Here is a 22,171-nt window from a genome sequence, read left to right as displayed (position 1 = left end):
CTCTTTGGTACAGTTTAATATGCAGGTTTTAACACATGTTGTCACCTGGGTTATTAGAATTTTGCAAGCAGTTAGGATGGATTCCCTATAGAGCGTTCTATAAATGCCAGATGTTGTAGCAGTCAAATAAAGGAGCTTTCCCCCCATATTTTGAGATGCATGTCAGATGCAATGGAAATAACTGTAGGAGGCTGGAGTTAGGGAAGCTCATAAATGAAATATCTCCTTTTGTGTGAGCTAAGAGGAGAGCTTCTGAGCCAGAATATCTGGATTATTTGGCGCCCTTATGTTGAGACCTGGGGAAAACACCTCACCTCTCTGTTTCAAGATCCTCATATCTAAAATGGAATAATAGTATCTTCCTCTTAGGAAGCTTTGAGGATTGACTGAGTTAAACCATTTAATGTGTTTAAAATAGTGCCTTACTCTCCACAATATTATTAGCAGATACTACATCTTGGAGAAAGAATACTATAAAGCCTATTTTTTGGTCATGCTGCTGGTAGCAGTGGCAATGCCATTGAAGTTAAGTGAAAAAAATTTAAATTAGTACCAGAATTGTACTGTATGGTTATAATATCCAACTCCTTTTTCAAAAATTTACAAAATGTCATTTTCTCTGTAGAAGAAAAGATCATTAAAAAGCGCTGTGAATTTAAGACAGGGTAGATGGTTCTTCTTTATATATTTCATTTCTGGCAGAGTGTTTATTGGATTGTCCACTGATGAGGAAATTGCCCAGGATGATGGTGACGCTTAAGGTTAGAGGAGAAAATATGACTCAAAAACCAAAACAGTGAGTACATTTGGAGTTGTCAGAAGGATCAGAGAGTGACATATATGACCGCAAATAAACGCCAGGGAGTCTTCACAAGAGTGTGGGGAGTGATGATTTGGAAAAAAGATCGAGGTAGCTGGAACGTCACCAGATAGGCAAGATGGGGAGAGACGAGGCAATCATCATTGCAAGGAACACCTGGTGGGTTCTCAAAATTGGCTAACCTGCTCCCTGCCCAGTCCTTCCTTCCCTCCTCAGGGACAAACTATGTGTCTTATCCTTTTTAATGTGGCCACAGTACCCAGCACAGCGCTGCGCAATCAGTGTTGGCTGATTTGATTTGATTATGCATGCCCCAGTTTGTATTCTGGTTTCATTATTTTCCCTACAAATAAACTGCAGGTAAAAAAAAAAAAAAAAAAAAAAATCAGGAATACTGTAGTTAGCATAGTAAACTCTCTCTCTTGTTTTCCTTTTAGATTACATTTAGGTCTGTTTCTGCTCATCTAAAAATTTCTTATTGCTATGTGAAAATACAGGCTTACCTCGTTTTATTGTTTCACCTGATTGCGCTTCACAGGTAATTGCGTTTTTTGTTTTCTAGGGGGTTTCTTTTACAAATTGAAGGTTTGTGGCAACCCTGCATTGAGCTTTCCAAGCAGCATTTGCTCACTTCGTGTCTCTGTGTCACATTTGGGTAATTCATGCAATATTTCAGCCTTTTTCATTATTATTACATTTGTTATGATCTGTGATCAGTGATTTTTGCTGTTAGTATTGCAAAAAGATTACGACTTGCTGAAGGCTCAGACGATGGTTAGAATTTTTTAGCAATGAAGTATTTTTTAATTAAGGTATGTACATTGTTTTTTTAGACGTAATGCTATTGCACACTTAATAGACTACAACATAGTTTAAACATAGCTTTTGTATGTACTGGGAAACCAAAAAATTCTTGTGACTTGCTTTATTGAGATACTTGTTTTATTTAGATGGTCTAGAATCGAACCCATAATATCTCCGAGGTATGCCTAAAAGGAGATGTCATTACATTCCAAGCTAATCACTTGGGCTCTAAATTTAAACAGATAAATGCAGTTGTAAATGAAAATATCAATATAATTTCAGTTTCAATAAAATCTGAAACTTGAATCAAGTGGTACATTTGACAGCTATATGCCAAGGAAGTGTCACTGGGATGGGTAGGGTTGCAAGCATGAAAGTTGAGAATATTGACGTTGATTATTTGCTCCATCTGGCTTATGGTCAAAATAAGTACAGTAGGCAGCCAAGGTATATTCTTTTCTCAGGTAGGAAATAACTCTCAGAGAACTTGAAAGGTTAAATGCAGTAATAATGGAAAGTGATATTTTTGCATGTATATGAATTTTAATGTTTACTTAAGACTGGTAATCCCTACACATGGAATATATTATTAGTAATATATGTGACATGGACCAGAATTTTGATATACTAATCATCATTAAGAAGTTTCCTTTTTTGTAACCAAAAATCAAATATTTTTTAAAAATTAAGAAATATTTATGTTTTCTTAAAATCTAAAAATGAAAGCATCATGTATATCATATATATTACGTATATGGATTGTGTATAGATGGACCAAAATGCTGTGAGCCAGGCTTTTTTGGGTGTCTATTAAGTGGTAGACACCAACATTATAACAAAGTCTTATTCTACTCCTGCCTTTGACACTATTTTATTCTTTTTTATCTACCCATCTGGTGTCTGTATTTTATTTTAGAGGATTTCATCAAATGTATGGTAACCTTCAACTCTGTATGTATCAAGTGTGAGACACTAAAAAGCTATGTTCACACGTCCACACATTTCTTAGTGTCCTCTGGGATTCACTCTAGGTCATCCACTGGCCAGCTGGTTGATCCCCTGGGTACCTTGAATGTTGATGTCTGTTGGTCTTAGGGATGATAATTGTTGTCCGAGAAGGACTTGCCACTTCTGGCTGGAATGCGGATGGGGGAGATATAATCTTGCATTTCTGAAGGAGAAAGAACCTAGGACAGGAAGACAGTTGCTGGAGTCTCGGTATCAGGATGCATAATTTCATTTAATCCCTCATTTTCATTCTTATACCTCCACCCTCCTGTCTGACTGATATCTCTAAGTCTGGATTTTCCCTGGTCTGTATTTCCTGGGTCTTGATGGTATGAGGGAGAGGTAAGTAGTAGCTCTTGTCTCTGGTTTCCCCCACCCCAACTTTCCACTTGGTCTGTTGCCCACACTTCCTGAGCTGTTCTGGGATTCTATGGGAAAATCTCTTTGCATTGCTCTGATGTCTCCCTCCGCAGGCTCCTGTGGGCTTGATGTTCCTTTACTCCTCTTTGCTAAATCATGTATCACTCTTTCAGCTGATTTCCATATTCATATACTGTAGTCATAGGAGATTGAGTTTGAGCTTTCGGTTTTTGTTCTTGCTGTCTTAAGGGAGAATTCCTAGAAAATACATGGTGGAAAAGTATTTATTTTACCATCCAGAAAGTGGGAGTCTTACATCTTAAGGCTTAGCCTCTTAAGCAGTCTCCCTTTATTGTTTTTCTCTATCCCTCATAGCTACACCAGAGCTAGAGTTTAGAAATACAGCCATATCTGTCTTTTTTTTTAATAAAGAATATAGGAATGTTTTTTTTGTTTGTTTGTTTTTAAATTTATTTATTTATTTTTGGGTATGTTGGGTCTTCGTTTCTGTGCGAGGGCTTTCTCTAGTTGCGGCGAGCGGGGGCCACTCTTCATCGCGGTGCGCGGGCCTCTCACTGTCGTGGCCTCTCTTGTTGCGGAGCACAGGCTCCAGACGCGCAGGCTCAGTAGTTGTGGCTCACGGGCCCAGTTGCTCCGCGGCATGTGGGATCTTCCCAGACCAGGGCTCGAACCCATGTCCCCTGCATTGGCAGGCAGATTCTCAACCACTGCGCCACTAGGGAAGCCCCATATCTGTCGTTTTTATGCCTCCTACATAAAAATAAGCTTTTACCTAAAATATGGATACAGCCCTCTTTACTTTACAGAGGACCCCTGCCTGACTCCTGTCTTCTCTCTAGCTTTTCCATGTGCCTCTTCCCCGTGCTCTGACCAAGTGGAATTATTCAGACCAAATGGATTCAGAATTCAGAATATGAAATACACCTCTGCCCCTTAATAAGTTTCACTATCCCTCTTCATATATATATATATGGAATATGCTTTCCCCTTCTCTCTGCTTGTCAAAGCTCATCCTTTTGGATGGCATTCCTCAATCTTCCATCATTCTTCTAGGACCTTCATAGTAGTGGCTTTCTTTTTTCTCTCTTTTTTGGCCATTTTTCTTTAAACAAATTCACTTTTAAGAACTGGAGTAACTTGGCTTCATAAGGAAACTTTTATTCTGAAGTCAAGTGTGAGCCCTCTTGTGATTTTTAGGTAGGAAGGTAAATTACTTTATCAGATTTGCATTTTAAAGCAGTCCCTATCTATAGTGTATAGAATAGTTTAGTGCATACCCTGCCTAATTTAGAGACAGTTTCTAGGACTTTTAAAGCAATTTGGGTGAGAGATGATGAAAAGCTGAACCAGAATAATTACAGCAGTGATGGAGCCGAAGGGTCAAAAGATATTAAGGAGATAGAATTAACAGAACTGGGTCAGAGATTGGGTGTGAGAAATAAAGAAAAAAAGCAAAAGGAAATTATTAGAGTTTATTTTATGTTTACTTTAGAATTTACCTGCTTTCATAGACCTTCTTCTGATTTTCTGGGGTTGTTGACTCATCAATATTCACTTTTAATCAACCTTCAAACTTGAAATTTTTTAAAAAAGTTCATTAATAGTATTTTCCTTGATGTAAAAACTGAGAAATAAACTAGCTGAGTTGAACCATTTACTTGGTGAATCTATTACATATATTGTGATGATGTTTATATTATCAAAAGCTTTTAATGGGTTCATTTTATAATAGTCCCTCATAGCCCTCAGTATTGAGATTTCTAGAAGGTCTGCAAGAGTCATGACATTGAACTCCATGGATCTTTTGGTCATATCAGTTCTGTGATGGCAACTGAAGATCCAGTCTGTGATCAGATTTCAAACTGAGTAAAAATAGCATGTTTCAGGTCTTAATTCCATACTGTACTTTTTCTAATCTCCTTTGCCCAACATTGCCTATCACTCATAGAGTTTTGAATCATACACTGAGGTGTACAAAATTATAGCTTTTAAAAAGAATATATAGGGAATTCCCTGGCGGTCCAGTGGTTAGGACTCTGCTCTTCCACTGCAGGGGGCCCAGGTTTGATCCCTGGTCGGGAAACTAAGACCCCATAAGCTGCGTAGCGTGACCAAAATAATAATAATAATAAACAAAGAGGTAGATTCTATTTTTATAAAAAATGAATATATATATAAGCTCACCTCTCAAATGTCTATTTCTGTCCAGCAGGAGAAAATTTATTTTTCCCAATTCAAAGTATTCAGTTACTTCTGGTTTAAAGTTCAGTCCTATCAGAATAGGCCGAGTCAACTTCAGATTCTTCTCCTTCCCTTGTACATCTTTCTCCCTGAAGTGATAGTCTGGGGAGGGTTGGTGAACAAGGGTACTTACTACCACGGCACCATGATGCCACATCTTATGGGCCGTTAGTGCCCATCAGTGTCACTGTCTGGTAAGTGGTGAAATTTATGATGTCTGTCAGACTGGAGTTATCATAACCTGTGCTCACATATTTCTTGCTTTTTGTCCTTTCCCATATTAGGTCTAAGCATTCTTCCTGTCCTGATTTCAAATACTCTCTGGGATCACTTGCTTTCCCTTAGAAAATCCCATATGGTTCTCAGGAATTGGAAGAAAAAATGGATGCTCTCCCATAAACTTTTGGTAGATGTTATGCTTTGTGAGTCCTTCTCGGGTCCAGATGCTACTATGAAACTCCACCCAGAGAGGTGGCCTGTTAGGTCGAATCTTAGCACTTTCCCTTCCTTCCAGTTCTCTTCCCAGGACTAATTCTTCTCTTTGTGGGAAAAAATACTTTCATCACTGGTCACTCTTCCCTAATCTACCATTTATGGCTTATCTTTTATGTGCTTAGTCCTTTGCTGATTTATGTAATGTGAAAGCCCAATTATTACTGTTAAAATTGTTGGTTTTCAAAACAGTTTCTTTCTGCTACGGATTAGAAGAGCCTATTTGACTTCTCAAAACCTGTAATTTGACTAAACCAGAGAGCAGTGCTTACGGGAATATATCACTACTCCTTGAATGTTGGGGAGAAACTAATGTGTATAAATAAATGCAGGGTTGAAACCAGCTCAACTAATATTTAAAATCATCTGACTTCATTTATAATATTTTCTAAGTAGGTTATAGGTTAGTGTCTTTCTGTTAAAATAGGCTCTTGACTGAAGAGGCTGCCTTTCCCCACCTACTTCTCTACATTTCTTTGATCATTTAGCACTCATTAAAAATAAATTATTGTGTCTCATTGAAACATTTGTATACCTCAGTGTAGTGTATGCAGTAACAAAAACAGTCATAATCATTTTTATATAACTGTCAGGTTACTTATAATACACTCATCAAATACTGAATTATGGTTAAAAAATTCAGGAGCAGTTTGCTGTGATACACAAAGGCAGTGCATTATATTGTCAGTAGTAAAAAAAAAAAAAAAAAAATCATCATAAACAAAAGTTTAAGACGCAATGGAGAACCAAAGTAGATCTTCTGATGTTGTTTTACTGTAACAGGATAAAAGCAGTATGATGTCTATATTTTGTCTTCTATTTTTGTTTGTTTTTTTTTTTACAGCCATGTTTATTATTTATTCATTTGCCGTTTTATTGAGAAATAATTGATATACATCACTGTATACATTTAAGGCATACAGCCTGATGGTTTGGTTTACATATACTGTGAAATTATTACCACAGTAGGTTCAGTTAACATCCAACTTCTCATATACATAGATACAGTAAAAAGAAAAAAATGGGAGGGGGAGTCTTCTTGTGATGAGAACTCACAGGATTAACTCTCTTAACAAATTTCCTATGTATCATATAGCAGTATTAACTGTAGTCATCATGCCACGCATTACATCCTTAGTGCTTATTTATCTTGTAACTGGAAGTTTGTACCTTTTTCCACCTTTCTCCAATTCCCCCTCCCCCTCCACCCTCCGCCTCTGGTAACCACAAGTCTGATCTTTTTTCAATGAGGTTTTTTCATTTGTTTTTAGATTCCACATGTAAGTGAGATTATACAATATTTGTATTTCTCTGTATGACTTATTCCACTTAGCATAATGCCTTCAAGTTTCATTCATATTGTGGCAAATAGTAGGATTTCCTCATTTTCTATGAGTGAATAACATTCCATCGTGTGTGTGTGTGTAAATTTATATATCTATATTTTATATATCTATATATGTACCACAATTTGTTTTCCCATTCATCCATCGATGGACACTTAGGTTTTTTTCTATGTCTTAGCTATTGTAAATAATGCTCCTATGAACACAGGGTTGCAGATATCTTTTTGAGTTAGCGTTTCTATTTCCTTTGTATATATTTCCAGAAGTAGAAATGCTAGATCATATGGTAGTTCTATTTTTAACTGCTTGAATATCCTCCATACTAATTTCCCTAGTGGCTATACCAATTTAAAATTCCACCAGTAGTACACAGGGGTTCCCTTTTCTCCATATCCATCTCAGCATTTGTTATCTCTTGTCTTTTTGTTAACAGCAATTCTAACAGGCGTGAGGTGCTATCACACTGTGGTTTTAATTTGCATTTCCCTAATGACTAGTGATATTGAACATCTTTTCTTATACCTGTTGGAATTTTATGTATTTTCTTTGGACAAATGTCTATTCAAATCCTTTGCCTATTTTTAATTGGGTTATTTGTATTTTTGGTATTGAATTGTACAATTTCTTTATATATTTTAGGTATTCCTTTATCAGATTATACTATTTGCAAATAATTTTTTCCCATTCCATGGGTTGTCTTTTCACTTTGTTGATGATTTCTTTTGCTGTGCAGAAGCTTCGTAGTTTGGTGTAGTCCCACTTGTTTTTTGTTTTGTTTTGTTTTGTTTCTTGTGCTTTAGATGTCATATCCAAAACTTCATTCCCAAGACCCATGTCAAGGAATTTATTTCTGTATTTGTTTCTAGGGGTTTCATGGTTTCAGGTCTTAATCCATTTTGAGTTAATTTTTTTTTTTTTTAAACATCTTTATTGAAGTATAATTGCTTTACAATGGTGTGTTAGTTTCTGCTTTATAACAAAGTGAATCAGTTATACATATACATATGTTCCCATACCTCTTCCCTCTTGCATCTCCCTCTCTCCCACCCTCCCCATCCCACCCCTCTAGGTGGTCACAAAGCACCGAGCTGATCTCCCTGTGCTATGCGGCTGCTTCCCACTAGCTATCTATTGTACATTTGGTAGTGTATATATGTCCATGACACTCTCTCACCCTGTCACATCTCACCCCTTCCCCTCCCCATATCCTCAAGTCCATTCTCTAGTAGGTCTGTGTCTTTATTCCCGTCTTGCCACTAGGTTCTTCATGACCTTTTTTTTTTCCCCCTTAGATTCCATATATATGTGTTAGCATACTGTATTTGTTTTTCTCTTTCTGACTTACTTCACTCTGTATGACAGACTCTAACTCCATCCACCTCATTACAAATACCTCCATTTCATTTCTTTTTATGGCTGAGTAATATTCCATTGTATATATGTGCCACATCTTCTTTATCCATTCATCCGATGATGGACACTTAGGTTGCTTCCATGTCCTGGCTATTGTAAATAGAGCTGCAATGAACATTTTGGTACATGACTCTTTTTGAACTATGGTTTTCTCAGGTTATATGCCCAGTAGTGGGATTGCTGGGTCGTATGGTAGTTCTATTTGTAGTTTTTTAAGGAACCTCCATACTGTTCTCCATAGTGGCTGTATCAATTTACATTCCCACCAACAGTGCAAGAGGGTTCCCTTTCCTCCACACCCTCTCCAGCATTTATTGTTTCTAGATTTTTTGATGATGGCCAATCTGACAGGTGTGAGATGATATCTCATTGTAGTTTTGATTTGCATTTCTCTAATGATTAATGATGTTGAGCATTCTTTCATGTGTCTGTTGGCAATCTGTATATCTTCTTTGGAGAAATGTCTATTTAGGTCTTCTGCCCATTTTTGGATTGGGTTGTCCGTTTTTTTGTTATTGAGCTGCATGAGCTGCTTGTAAATCTTGGAGATTAATCCTTTGTCAGTTGCTTCATTTGCAAATATTTTCTCCCATTCTGAGGGTTGTCTTTTGGTCTTGCTTATGGTTTCCTTTGCTGTGCAAAAGCTTTTAAGTTTCATTAGGTCCCATTTGTTTATTTGTGTTTTTATTTCCATTTCTCTAGGGGCTGGGTCAAAAAGAATCTTGCTGTGATTTATGTCATAGAGTGTTCTGCCTATGTTTTCCTCTAAGAGTTTGATAGTGTCTGGCCTTACACTTAGGTCTTTAATCCATTTTGAGTTTATTTTTGTGTATGGTGTCAGGGAGTGTTCTAATTTCATATTTTTACATGTATCAGTCCAATTTTCCCAGCACCACTTATTGAAGAGGCTGTCTTTTCTCCACTGTATATGCTTGCCTCCTTTATCAAAGATAAGGTGACCATATGTGCGTGGGTTTATCTCTGGGCTTTCTATCCTGTTCCATTGATCTATATTTCTGTTTTTGTGCCAGTACCAAACTGTCTTGATTACTGTAGCTTTGTAATATAGTCTGAAGTCAGGGAGCCTGATTCCTCCAGCTCCATTTTTCGTTCTCAAGATTGCTTTGGCTATTCGGGGTCTTTTGTGTTTCCATACAAATTGTGACATTTTTTGTTCTAGTTCTGTGAAAAATGCCAGTGGTAGTTTGATAGGGATTGCATTGAATCTGTAGATTGCTTTGGGTAGTAGAGTCATTTTCACAATGTTGATTCTTCCAATCCAAGAACATGGTATATCTCTCCATCTATTTGTATCATCTTTAATTTCTTTCATCAGTGTCTTATAATTTTCTACATACAGGTCTTTTGTCTCCTTAGGTAGGTTTATTCCTAGGTATTTTATTCTTTTTGTTGCAGTGGTAAATAGGAGTGTTTCCTTAATTTCTCTTTCAGATTTTTCATCATTCATTTATAGGAATGCAAGAGATTTCTGTGCATTAATTTTGTATCCTGCTACTTTACCAAATTTGTTGATTAGCTCTAGCAGTTTTCTGGTAGCATCTTTAGGATTCTTTATGTATAGTATCATGTCATCTGCAAACAGTGACAGCTTTACTTCTTCTTTTCCGATTTGGATTCCTTTTATTTCTTTTTCTTCTCTGATTGCTGTGGCTAACACTTCCAAAACTATGTTGAATAATAGTGGTGAGAGTGGGCAACCTTGTCTTGTTCCTGATCTTAGTGGAAATGTTTTCAGTCTTTCACCATTGAGGACAATATTGGCTGTGGGTTTGTCATATATGGCCTTTATTATGTTGAGGAAAGTTCCCTCTATGCCTACTTTCTGCAGGGCTTTTATCATAAATGGGTGTTGAATTTTGTCGAAAGCTTTCTCTGCATCTATTGAGATGATCATATGGTTTTTCTCCTTCAATTTGTTAATATGGTGTATCACGTTGATTGATTTGCATATATTGAAGAATCCTTGCATTCCTGGAATAAACCCCACTTGGTCATGGTGTATGATCCTTTTAATGTGCTGTTGGATTCTGTTTGCTAGTATTTTGTTGAGGATTTTTGCATCTATGTTCATCAGTGATATTGGCCTGTAGTTTTCTTTCTTTGTGACATCTTTGTCTGGTTTTGGTATCAGGGTGATGGTGGCCTCGTAGAATGAGTTTGGGAGTGTTCCTCCCTCTGCAATATTTTGGAAGAGTTTGAGAAGGATAGGTGTTAGCTCTTCTCTAAATGTTTGATAGAATTCGCCTGTGAAGCCATCTGGTCCTGGGCTTTTGTTTGTTGGAAGATTTTTTATCACAGTTTCAATTTCAGTGCTTGTGATTGGTCTGTTCATATTTTCTATTTCTTCCTGGTTCAGTCTCGGCAGGTTGTGCATTTCTAAGAATCTGTCCATTTCTTCCAGGTTGTCCATTTTATTGGCATAGAGTTGCTTGTAGTAATCTCTCATGATCGTTTGTATTTCTGCAGTGTCAGTGGTTACTTCTCCTTTCTCATTTCTAATTCTATTGATTTGAGTCTTCTCCCTTTTTCTCTTGATGAGTCTGGCTAATGGTTTATCAATTTTGTTTTTTCTTCTCAAAGAACCAGCTTTTAGTTTCATTGATTTTTGCTATTGTTTCCTTCATTTCTTTTTCATTTATTTCTGATCTGATCTTTATGATTTCTTTCCTTCTGCTAGCTTTGGAGTTTTTTTGTTCTTCTTTCTCTAATTGCTTCAGGTGCAAGGTTAGGTTGTTTATTCGAGATGTTTCCTGTTTATTGAGGTAGGCTTGTATTGCTATAAACTTCCCTCTTAGAACTGCTTTTGCTGCATCCCATAGGTTTTGGGTCATCGTGTCTCCATTGTCATTTGTTTCTAGGTATTTTTTGATTTCCCCTTTGATTTCTTCAGTGATCACTTCGTTATTAAGTAGTGTATTGTGTACCCTCCATGTGTTTGTATTTTTTACAGATCTTTTCCTGTAATTGATATCTAGTCTCATAGCATTGTGGTCAGAAAAGATACTTGATACGATTTCAATTTTATTAAATATACCAAGGCTTGATTTGTGACCCAAGATATGATCTATCCTGGAGAATGTTCCATGAGCACTTGAGAAAAATGTGTATTCTGTTGTTTTTGGGTGGAATGTCCTATAAATATCAATTAAGTCCATCTTGTTTAATGTATCATTTAAAGCTTGTGTTTCCATATTTATTTTCATTTTGGATGATCTGTCCATTGGTGAAAGTGGGGTGTTAAAGTCCCCTACTATGATTGTGTTGCTGTCGATTTCCCCTTTTATGGCTGTTAGTATTTGCCTTATGTATTGAGGTGCTCCTATGTTGGGTGCATAAATATTTACAATTGTTATACCTTCCTCTTGGATTGATCCCTTGATCATTATATAGTGTCCTTCTTTGTCTCTTGTAATAGTCTTTATTTTAAAGTCTATTTTGTCTGATATGAGAATTGCTACTCCAGCTTTCTTTTGATTTCCATTTGCATGGAATATCTTTTTCCATCCCCTCACTTTCAGTCTGTATGTGTCTCTAGGTCTGAAGTGGGTCTCTTGTAGACAGCATATGTATGGGTCTTGTTTTTGTATCCATTCAGCCAGTCTGTGTCTTTTGGTTGGAGCATTTAATCCATTTACATTTAAGGTAATTATCGATATGTATGTTCCTATTCCCATTTTCTTAAATGTTTTGGGTTTGTTGTTGTAGGTGTTTTCCTTCTCTTGTGTTTCTTGCCTAGAGAAGTTCCTTTAGCATTTGTTGTAAAGCTGGTTTGGTGGTGCTGAACTCTCTCAGCTTTTGCTTGTCTCTAAAGGTTTTAATTTCTCCATCAAATCTGAATGAGATCCTTGCTGGGTAGAGTAATCTTGGTTGTAGGTTTTTCTCCTTCATCACTTTAAGTATATCCTGCCACTCCCTTCTGGCTTGCAGAGTTTCTGCTGAAAGATCAGCTGTTAACCTTATGGGGATTCCCTTGTGTGTTATTTGTTGTTTTTCCCTTGCTGCTTTTAATATGTTTTCTTTATACTTAATTTTTGACAGTTTGATTAATATGTGTCTTGGCGTGTTTCTCCTTGGATTTATCCTGTATGGGACTCTCTGTGCTTCCAGGACTTGATTAACTATTTCCTTTCCCATATTAGGGAAGTTTTCAACTATAATCTCTTCAAATATTTTCTCAGTCCCTTTCTTTGTCTCTTCTTCTTCTGGGACCCCTATAATTCGAATGTTGGTGTGTTTAATGTTGTCCCAGAGGTCTCTGAGACTGTCCTCAGTTCTCCTCATTCTTTTTTCTTTATTCTGCTCTGCAGTAGTTATTTCCACCATTTTATCTTCCAGGTCACTTATCCGTTCTTCTGCCTCAGTTATTCTGCTATTGATCCCATCTAGAGTATTTTTAATTTCATTTATTGTGTTTTTCATCGTTGCTTGGTTCCTCTTTAGTTCTTCTACGTCCTTGTTAAATGTTTCTTGCATTTTGTCTATTCTATTTCCAAGATTTTGGATCATCCTTACTATCATTATTCTGAATTCTTTTTCAGGTAGACTACCTATTTCCTCTTCATTTGTTAGGTCTGGTGTGTTTTGACCCTGCTCCTTCATCTGCTGTGTGTTTTTCTGTCGTCTCATTTTGCTTATCTTACTGTGTTTGGGGTCTCCTTTTCACAGGCTGCAGGTTCGTAGTTCCCGTTGTTTTTGGTATCTGTCCCCAGTGGCTAAGGTTGGTTCAGTGGGTTGTGTAGGCTTCCTGGTGGAGGGAATTAGTGCCTGTGTTCTGGTGGATGAGGCTGGATGTTGTCTTTCTGGTGGGCACGTCCACATCTGGTGGTGTATTTTGGGGTGTCTGTGGCCTTATTATGATTTTAGGCAGCCTCTCTGCTAATGGATGGGGCTGTGTTCCTGTTTTGCTAGTTGTTTGGCATAGGGTTCCAGCACTGTAGCTTGCTGGTCGTTGAGTGAAGCTGGGTCTTGATGTTGAGATGGAGATCTCTGAGAGATTTTCGCCATTTGGTATTACGTGGAGCTGGGAGGTCTCTTGTGGACCAGTGTCCTGAAGTTGGCTCTCCCACCTCAGAGGCACAGCCCTGATGCCTGGTTGGAGCACCAAGAGGCTTTCATCCACACGGCTCAGAGTAAAAGGGAGAAAAAATAGAAAGACAGAGGATAAAATATAGTGAAGTAAAATAAAGCTATTATAAAGCAAAGCTATACAGACAAAATCTCACCCAGAAGCATATACATATATACTCACAAAAAAAGGAAAAGGGGAAAAATTAATATATCCTGCTCCCAAAGTCCACCTCCTGAATTTGGGATGATTCGTTGTCTATTCAGGTATTCAACAGATGCAGGCACATCAAGTTGTTTGTGGAGTTTTAATCCGCTGCTTCTGAGGCTGCTGGGAGAGATTTCCCTTTCTCTTCTTTGTTCGCACAGCTCCCGGGGTTCAGCTTTGGATTTGGAGCCGCCTCTGCGTGTAGGTCGCCTGAGGGCATCTGTTCCCCACCCAGACAGAACGGGGTTAAAGGAGCAGCTGCTTCAGGGGCTCTGGCTCACTCAGGCCGGGGGGAGGGAGGGGTACAGATGCGGGGCGAGCCTGCGGCGGCAGAGGCCGGCGTGACGTTGCACCAGCCCGAGGCGCGCCGTGCATTCTCCCGGGGAAGTTGTCCCTGGATCACGGGAGCCTGGCCGTGGCGGGCTGCACCGGCTCCCGGGAGGGGAGGTGTGGAGAGTGACCTGTGCTCGCACACAGGCTTTTTGGTGGCGGCAGCAGCAGCCTTAGCGTCTCATGCCCGTCTCTGGGGTCCGCGCTGATCGCCGCGGCTCGCGCCCGTCTCTGGAGTTCGTTTAGGCGGCGCTCTGAATCCCTTCTCCTTGCACGCCGCGAAACAAAGAGGCAAGAAAAAGTCTCTTGCCTCTTCGGCAGCTGCAGACTTTTTCCCGGACTCCCTCCCAGCCAGCTGTGGTGCGCTAACCCCTTCAGGCTGTGTTCACGCCGCCAACCCCAGTCCTCTCCCTGCGACCCGACGGAAGCCCGAGCCTCAGCTCCCAGCCCCTGCCCGCCCAGGCGGGTGAGCAGACAAGCCTCTTGGGCTGGTGAGTGCTGGTCGGCGCCGCTCCTCTGTGCAGGAGTCTCTCCACTTTTCCCTCTGCGCCCCTGTTGCTGTGGGGTCCGCGCTGATAGCTGCAGATTGCGCCGGTCTCTGGAGCTCGTTTAGGCGGGGCTCTGAATCCCCTCTCCTCGCGCACCAGGAAACAAAGAGGGAAGAAAAAGTCTCTTGCCTCTTCGGCAGGTCCAGACTTTTTCCCGGACTCCCTCCCGTCTAGCTGTGGTGCACTAACCCCTTCAGGCTGTGTTCACGCCGCCAACCCCAGTCCTCTCCCTGGGATCCGACCTCTGAAGCCCGAGCCTCAGCTCCCAGTCCCCACCCGCCCCTGTGGCTGAGCAGACAAGCCTCTCGGGCTGGTGAGTGCTGGTCGGCACCGCTCCTCTGTGCGGGAATCTCTCCGCTTTGCCGTCCGCACCCCTGTGGCTGCGCTTTCCTCCGTGGCTCCGAAGCTTCCCCCCTCTGCCACCCGCAGTCTCTGCCCGCGAAGGGGCTTCCTAGTGTGTGGAAACATTTCCTCCTTCACGGCTCCCTCCCACTGGTGCAGGTCCCGTCCCTATTCTTTTGTCTCTGTTATTTCTTTTTTCTTTTGCCCTACCCAAGTACGTGGGGAGTTTCTTGCCTTTTGGGAGGTCTGACGTTTTCTGCCAGCGTTCAGTGGGTGTTCTGTAGGAGCAGTTCCACGTGTAGATGTATTTCTAATGTATCTGTGGGAAGGAAGGTGATCTCCGCGTCTTACTCTTCCGCCATCTTCTCGGTAGCCTCCCAAACATTCATCTGTAGGGAGCCCGTGCAGAGGCCCTGCAACTCACACGTTGGATGAGAGTTCCCAGCACGGAGCCGCTGCGCCTGACGCCTCTGTTCGGCGGGCCCGCATGGATACTGCAATTCAAGATCGAGTTAATTTTTTTTAAGTGGCATAAGATATGGGACCAGTTTCATTCTTTCACATGTGACTATCTAATTATCTCAGCAGCATTTATTGAAGTGACTGCCTTTTCTCCACTGAGTGTTCTTAGCTCTTTTGTCAAATATTAGTTGATTATATATGCATGGTTTTATTTCTAGGCTCTCAATTCTGTTCCATTGGTCTATTTATCTGTTGTTATGCTAGTACCATATTGTTTTGATGACCATAGCTTTATAGTATAGCTTGAAATCAGGAATATTGCCTTCTATTTGACCCTATTATTTTATAATTTAAAAATTAGCACTGTAAAAGAAATATTATAGGATCAAATAATTAAGAGATCATTACAACTTGCAGCAGTTTTCCTTAATTAGTTAGGTCAACTACATTTGGGTGGACAGCTAAGATTTAAGGATTTGACAAAGATACTCTTGTATAATGTTAATAAACTAATTATGATTAATGTAAATATGAAAACGTGAACTAATAATACTATTTGACATTTAACAAATATTTAGTAAGTGAAAGGCCATGTTCCAAAAGTATAAATTTATTAACTCCTCACAATAATCCCATTAATAGGTAATACTCTTATTGCCATTTTACAGATGAGAAAAATCTTACACTGAGAGGAAATAAATGTTCAGTCGGTATCCACATGGATATTGAGGGGCAGAGCAGAAATTCCAACCATATAGACTGTTCCTTAAAGAATACCTGCTGTTGCGTAATAGGCCCTAAAACCCATGCTGATAAATATGAACTATAAAGTATACCATGGTGCCTTTAATTTCTATTATTTTAAATTACTGTAAATGCATTATTAAACATACAACTGTGCTAGAGTTTCTAAGTAGCACTTTGGTAAATGTAATCTCATTAATTCTTCTGAATTAACTGAAATATAATTATTACATGAGATGACATTTATATTCATAATATTGCAGTTTAAACATCTGAAGCCAGCTTTCCTCCGATGTTTTAAGGTAAATGATATTTAAAGCTTTGGTCACAACCTTGATGACTTAAACACTCAATGACCCTGCTATAGAAAATACCAAATATTGATTTACAATTGATATGATATTATTTCCAATTATATCAGTTTCTTCACTAAAAAAAAACAAAACTATAATTCATACCATAATCCTACAAAATAAGTACCACACATTTCACTCATTCAACTGAGGCTAAGAGGTTAAATGCTGTGATTATTTTTACGGGAATGAATCAAGGGCAACTTTGGAGCTCTGATCCAAAATCCGGACATGATTTCACCATTCTGTTGTGTTTATTTGAACAACAGATTCTAATGATGATTGACAAGGTTGTTTGTATCTTCTCTTATCAGGTTATTACAGAAAGTTTATTGATGAGTTTTAAATATATATATTTATATACCATGTGTCCTTTGCTTGAAAACTGTCTCCTTAAAGACACAGTTCATATGTCCACTTTTTTAAATTTAATTTTTTATTTTTTAAAAGACAGGAAAATATAAGTTTATATATATTTAATTTTAAATATATGTATAAGTTGCTTTGTAATTGTTTTATATTTCCTAATCTAGATTATAACCCTTTGAAAATCACTGATTAACTTGAATCAGGTATCTTCTACACATGTCTGTTAGAAAGAGTAAGTAAATAAAGTGCATGGGACTTAGTTTTTAAATTCATTTATTTAGTCTAAATAGATTTTTCTGATTGCAGCTAAGTCAGAGCTACTATCTGAGCAAAGTTTCATGTGTTAGAGATGCTGGACGAGTCAAAGCACTCGGGCTTGGGATTCCTCTAGAAGGAATCCTGGACCAAGTGAAAACGTGTTTCATGAGCTCAGCCAGAGGCTATCCCAACAAGGTCTTGAAGCCAACCAGCTGGTTTCCCATCTGTTTTCTCACCTGAGTCCCAGGAGGGATTTGGATAGAGGCTAAGGCACTGTTGACATGCATTTGGAGAATAAAAGCATGATTGTTTTTATTTTTAATACATTCCATTCTGTGTATATTTAAATAAATGTTAAATGAATATATTTTCCATAATTTAATGCCTTCATTAAAAAAGAAGAATCCTTGCAACATGGAGTTTGTTGGAGGTTGTGTCATGATGGAGGCATTGCAGGCCTGGATGAGAACATCACAGCCTTAAAATTGGATACATTCCTCTGAGTTTGGATGGCAGACAGATCTGTGGCCCCAGTGAATAAGATAGCAGGAGTCAGAGATGTGAGTAGTGTAAGTAAGCAACGATACAGTTTCTCCAGTCTTCGACCGCCAATACTTTCAAATTTTTTAACCTTTGCAAAATGATAACATCAACATATATTTGTTGGTAAGCCATCATAGCAAATAACACTTAGATGCCATAAAATGATAATAACAGCAGACCTTTTTTCAGGGCTAACTCTGTGACAGGCACTTTACAAGTGGTATCTTATTTATTCCTGACACAATTTTATAATGTAAGTATTATTATTATCCTTATTTTGCAGATGAGGAATCAGGTTTAGAAAGGATAAGCAACTTGTTCAATGTCCCAGGGGTGGCAAGCGGCCTGCTGGGCCTCAAAGCCAGGTCTGCTTGACTACAGAACTCATGTTCTTCATCTTTGTGGATCCTTTAAAGTCAATTAACTGGTGCTTATAATTCACTGCCTAGGGGATAGGCACAAATCAAGCCTGGCTCGCCCTGAAATTTCTACTAGAAACCAAACAATTAATGCTATCATTTGATTGATGCGTAGATGAAGGGAAAGTGCTCAATTTTTTATATTCTAAACAGTATAAATCCTTATAAAATTAAAATTTTAAAATAACACAAGCAGACTAAAATCTTGAGGAAAATGATCACCAAATAAAAGTGTCTATCTAGAAATCATGTGTTTGCTTTCTAATTCAGGAGACAGTTGTGCAAGTGATTTTTCTCACACTTTAATATCTTCAGTATAAAGAAGATCATGAACATGGAGAAAGATGTAGTGTTGCTATCATATATGTTTTTCTTATGCGAAAGGATGCTTCAAATTATTTGTCTTTCAGGACACTTAATACCACTACATATGCATTAAGATGCCACTTTGTATTTTCTAAAATAAAGAAACACCCTCTTTTTCTTCTATGTTGTATTTTGGAATGTTTGTACCTAGGATACATTAAAAAAACTTAGTGGTCCCACTTTTAGGTTTTGGTCCTGTAAAAAATACTAGTATATGAATGTGCCAAGATACATATATAAGATGTATCTTACAAATTTAGATGCAGTAGAAACATTTAAAAAAAATTAAATATCCTTCAACAGGGGATTGATATTATGTATAATATTACATCAAAAATAGTGAGAAAATATATGCGAAATGGTTTTAGAAGTGTTATTAAAATACTGTTACATAAAAAACTGAAAAATGCAGTGATACGTAAAATTGAGCTAGATTTGGTTACGCATTCTATCATGAGTATGTGTATGTGTGTGTAATATTGTGTCATGTGGTGAAGTGTGTAGGCGTAGAAAAAATTCTAGAACTATTTATACCAAGTTATTCAAATGTGGGTGGGGTTGCAAGTTGTGGGGAAACCTTCATTTCTCAGTTTCTACACTTCTATTTTATTTTATTTTTACAAAAACTTGTATTAGTTTTGTTAGAAATAAAAAAAGCATTTTTTACATTTTGCTTGGCACTTAATGCTCATGACTACAAGGCTCAATTTACCTTTCCAGTCTAATTTGTCATAATTTCAGGCATCCTGCCTTAATTATATAATTTACAACTGTGCCCTTGATTCCTTTTTTCCTCTGCCTTTCTGTATCTTGTCCCCTCTGTGGGGAAAGCCCTTTCCTTCACTTCCTATCTTTAGGTTCTATTATGTTTCCAGTTCTAATTCCAGTGCTTCTATAACACATTTTTATGTGTATATTTCTCAGTTAATTGCCCTCCTCTATTCTCATTTCAAATTTTGCATTCTTCTATCATATCACATATTATAGTCTGCCTTGTAATAAATGTATTAATATGTCCATATGAGCCATTCATGAAATTAAAGTCTTAACTTATTTATTTCCTTACATTTAGATTACGTTACATCAGTAAGTGCCTATAACATTTGCAAAGTTAGTAACATTTTATTTTTGTGAAGTTTTTGAACAGTTTCAGATTTTTCTTCTATCATAATCTGTGATTGGAGAGACACCTCTACTTTATGTAGATTGCCAACCTTATGGCTCATAATCTGCTCCTCAATTCTGTATTATAATTTCTATGTAATAACTGCATTTGCTTCCTCTATTCTCTTATATAAATGAATTTCAAGAGGCTGAAATGGGATATGACAGTTCAAATAAAATAGCTTAGGCATTTGCAATTGTTTCATAAAATGATGCCAAGATATTGTCACATACAGTATCTCACATGACAAATTTAATAAAGTCTTCTCAGAGAAACACACATTTTTATAGTAAGATTCTGGTATAAATCAATCCAGGTGGCTTCCTTTTACAAGGACAGGCAGATTATTTTCAATATGATAGAACCAGGGGCAAGAGAGTAAAAACTCAAACTGATTTGCAAACAGGAGCTTCCTCAGTAGTCATCCAGGAAGGGAGTTTTGCTGTGTCACAAGTGACTAGTCCCGGGTTTTGAAAAAAGAGTGAGTCATCCCCCTTTGAAACAAGAGATAAGTGGGGGAAAGAGCTGTTTAAAAATTATTTTACAACTATTTCCTTTGGAGCTATGACTCCTTAAGCTGGAATGTGATCCAGAATAACTTCCCTTTGAATCCAACATTTGTCTTAAGCATTTTTATTGCCTCTCTCTTCCCTCGTCCCATCTCACTTCTTCCCTCCCTCTGTTCAACAGATTTACACAGACTGGGCCAACCACTACCTGGCAAAATCGGGCCACAAGCGGCTGATCAAGGATTTGCAGCAAGACATTGCAGATGGAGTACTGCTAGCAGAAATCATCCAGATCATTGGTAAGATCTGCCCTCTGAGAAAAGCCATGAGTTTCTGCGCCCACTCACTTTGGTAAAATACAATTTAATTTGGATGCTTAGGGACTTGGTCCATGTGTCTCTGAGATTAATGCAGCTCTCCCCGTGATTTAATTAAAATGTTTATGTGAGAATGTTTGAAAAAGGCAGTTTGGCCATACTTTTAAGTGGCTAGAACTGTATCTTTACATACACTGAATTGTCAGAAATGAACGCTTCATTAAACCATATGTCTCCCATGTGTGCATTTCGTTAGCTGGAGCAACTCATACACTCTGAGATTCCTTGAAACTATATCCTGATCCAGCAGGGACAATTGTGAAAGGTTTCATGCCAGCAGTCATTTGGCACAAGCTAAGGAATTAGCAGCAACTTCCTTCTCACTCACTTTTTTTTTTTTATTTGCCTGATTTGTGCATATGGACCTGGCGGCTGCTAACAAGAGTGTCTTCTTGTACACGGCTTAGGAGACAGAGTGAATGTAGCACCAGCATTTTGCTTGGTGTTTTTTTTTTTCTTTTTTTCTTAGTCTCCTTTTTTTGTGTTTCACTTCATGGCTTAAGCATGTCATCCTTTTTTTCTCTCTTTCATTTTATTTCTTGGCTTTAGCAAATGAAAAAGTTGAAGATATCAATGGATGTCCTAGGAGTCAATCTCAGATGGTAAGAATCATGTTTATTCTAAATATATTGCTTGTCTTCACTTCCAGAGTTAACTGCATTTATAAATGGACTAGAAGTTTCTTTTGCATGTCTCTCTCCTTGTTTAAGAAACCATTTGATCATATTCTATCATATATATTTCTTTGGGTGCAATTTAGGAAGAAGTGATAACAACGATACGGTTGAATATGTATGACTCCTGAAGAACCAATCTCCAGGTGTTTTATCAGATTCTTGACCTTTTTTTTTGTTCTGATGTCTGAATAATTTAACACTGGTCTTGGTGGCAATAAATCCCATTTCCAGTTTTAAGTGGAGCCTTTTTGTCTGAACAACTGGTTTGAAGAACAAAAGTTGCCATGTGCATTTTAAAAATATACGAATAGTATTTTCTTCGCTCATAACAAAGTCCAATGTAAACACATGGACTCTTCAACACTTTTGGAAATAACTCTAAGGGCAGGCTGCTGGAATTTTGCTGAGCAGGGACTGACTAGGAGATATGATTCATAGCCTTTTCCAGAAAGTTGTCGATCTAGAGGTCTGTCTGTCCCCCAGCCCTCTCTTATTTTTACCACTTGGTAAAGCCTAGAGTTTTATAATAAAATAATAGATTAATAAACTGCTGAGATAAAAACCCACCCCTTTCTTAATTAAACAGCCACAACTTAATTTTATAGGACAACATGAAACCAAAATGCCTTAACTGAAGTTATGTCAGCAGATATAATCAGGAATGACAGCCAAAATCCACAAGATGAGGTTTCCTCCAAAACTCTTTTTAGCATAGAATAGGCATTTAAAATAAAAATAATGAGTACTTAATTGACAGAAACTGGAAGAATGAAAAAAATGATGAACTGCTTTGACCTGCTGACCTGCTTTATTTAATGTCAGAAAACTGAAATCCAAAATAATAAAAAGAATTTATTTTTAAAGAGTGATTAACTAGCACGTCTGTGTGTGTGTGTGTGTTTGTGTGTGTG

The 22,171-nt window shown here is 38.0% G+C and overlaps 1 protein-coding gene across 1 annotated transcript in view; it reads left to right on the top strand.

The window, feature by feature from the left end:
- NAV3 (neuron navigator 3) overlaps positions 1 to 22,171 on the top strand; it is a 580,735-nt gene that overhangs the window by 307,695 nt on the left and 250,869 nt on the right. Inside the window, exons 2-3 of the mRNA XM_061206367.1 lie at positions 20,388 to 20,505; positions 21,133 to 21,185. Of these exons, the coding sequence (XP_061062350.1) occupies positions 20,388 to 20,505; positions 21,133 to 21,185 (171 nt within the window). The remainder of the gene's footprint in view (positions 1 to 20,387; positions 20,506 to 21,132; positions 21,186 to 22,171) is intronic.

The sequence above is a fragment of the Eubalaena glacialis genome, chromosome 11, assembly GCF_028564815.1.
Source record: "Eubalaena glacialis isolate mEubGla1 chromosome 11, mEubGla1.1.hap2.+ XY, whole genome shotgun sequence".
Lineage (NCBI taxonomy): Eukaryota > Metazoa > Chordata > Mammalia > Artiodactyla > Balaenidae > Eubalaena > Eubalaena glacialis.
The sequence above is the reverse complement of the archived record's forward strand: the minus strand, read 5'-3'. Positions and strand labels throughout refer to the sequence as shown.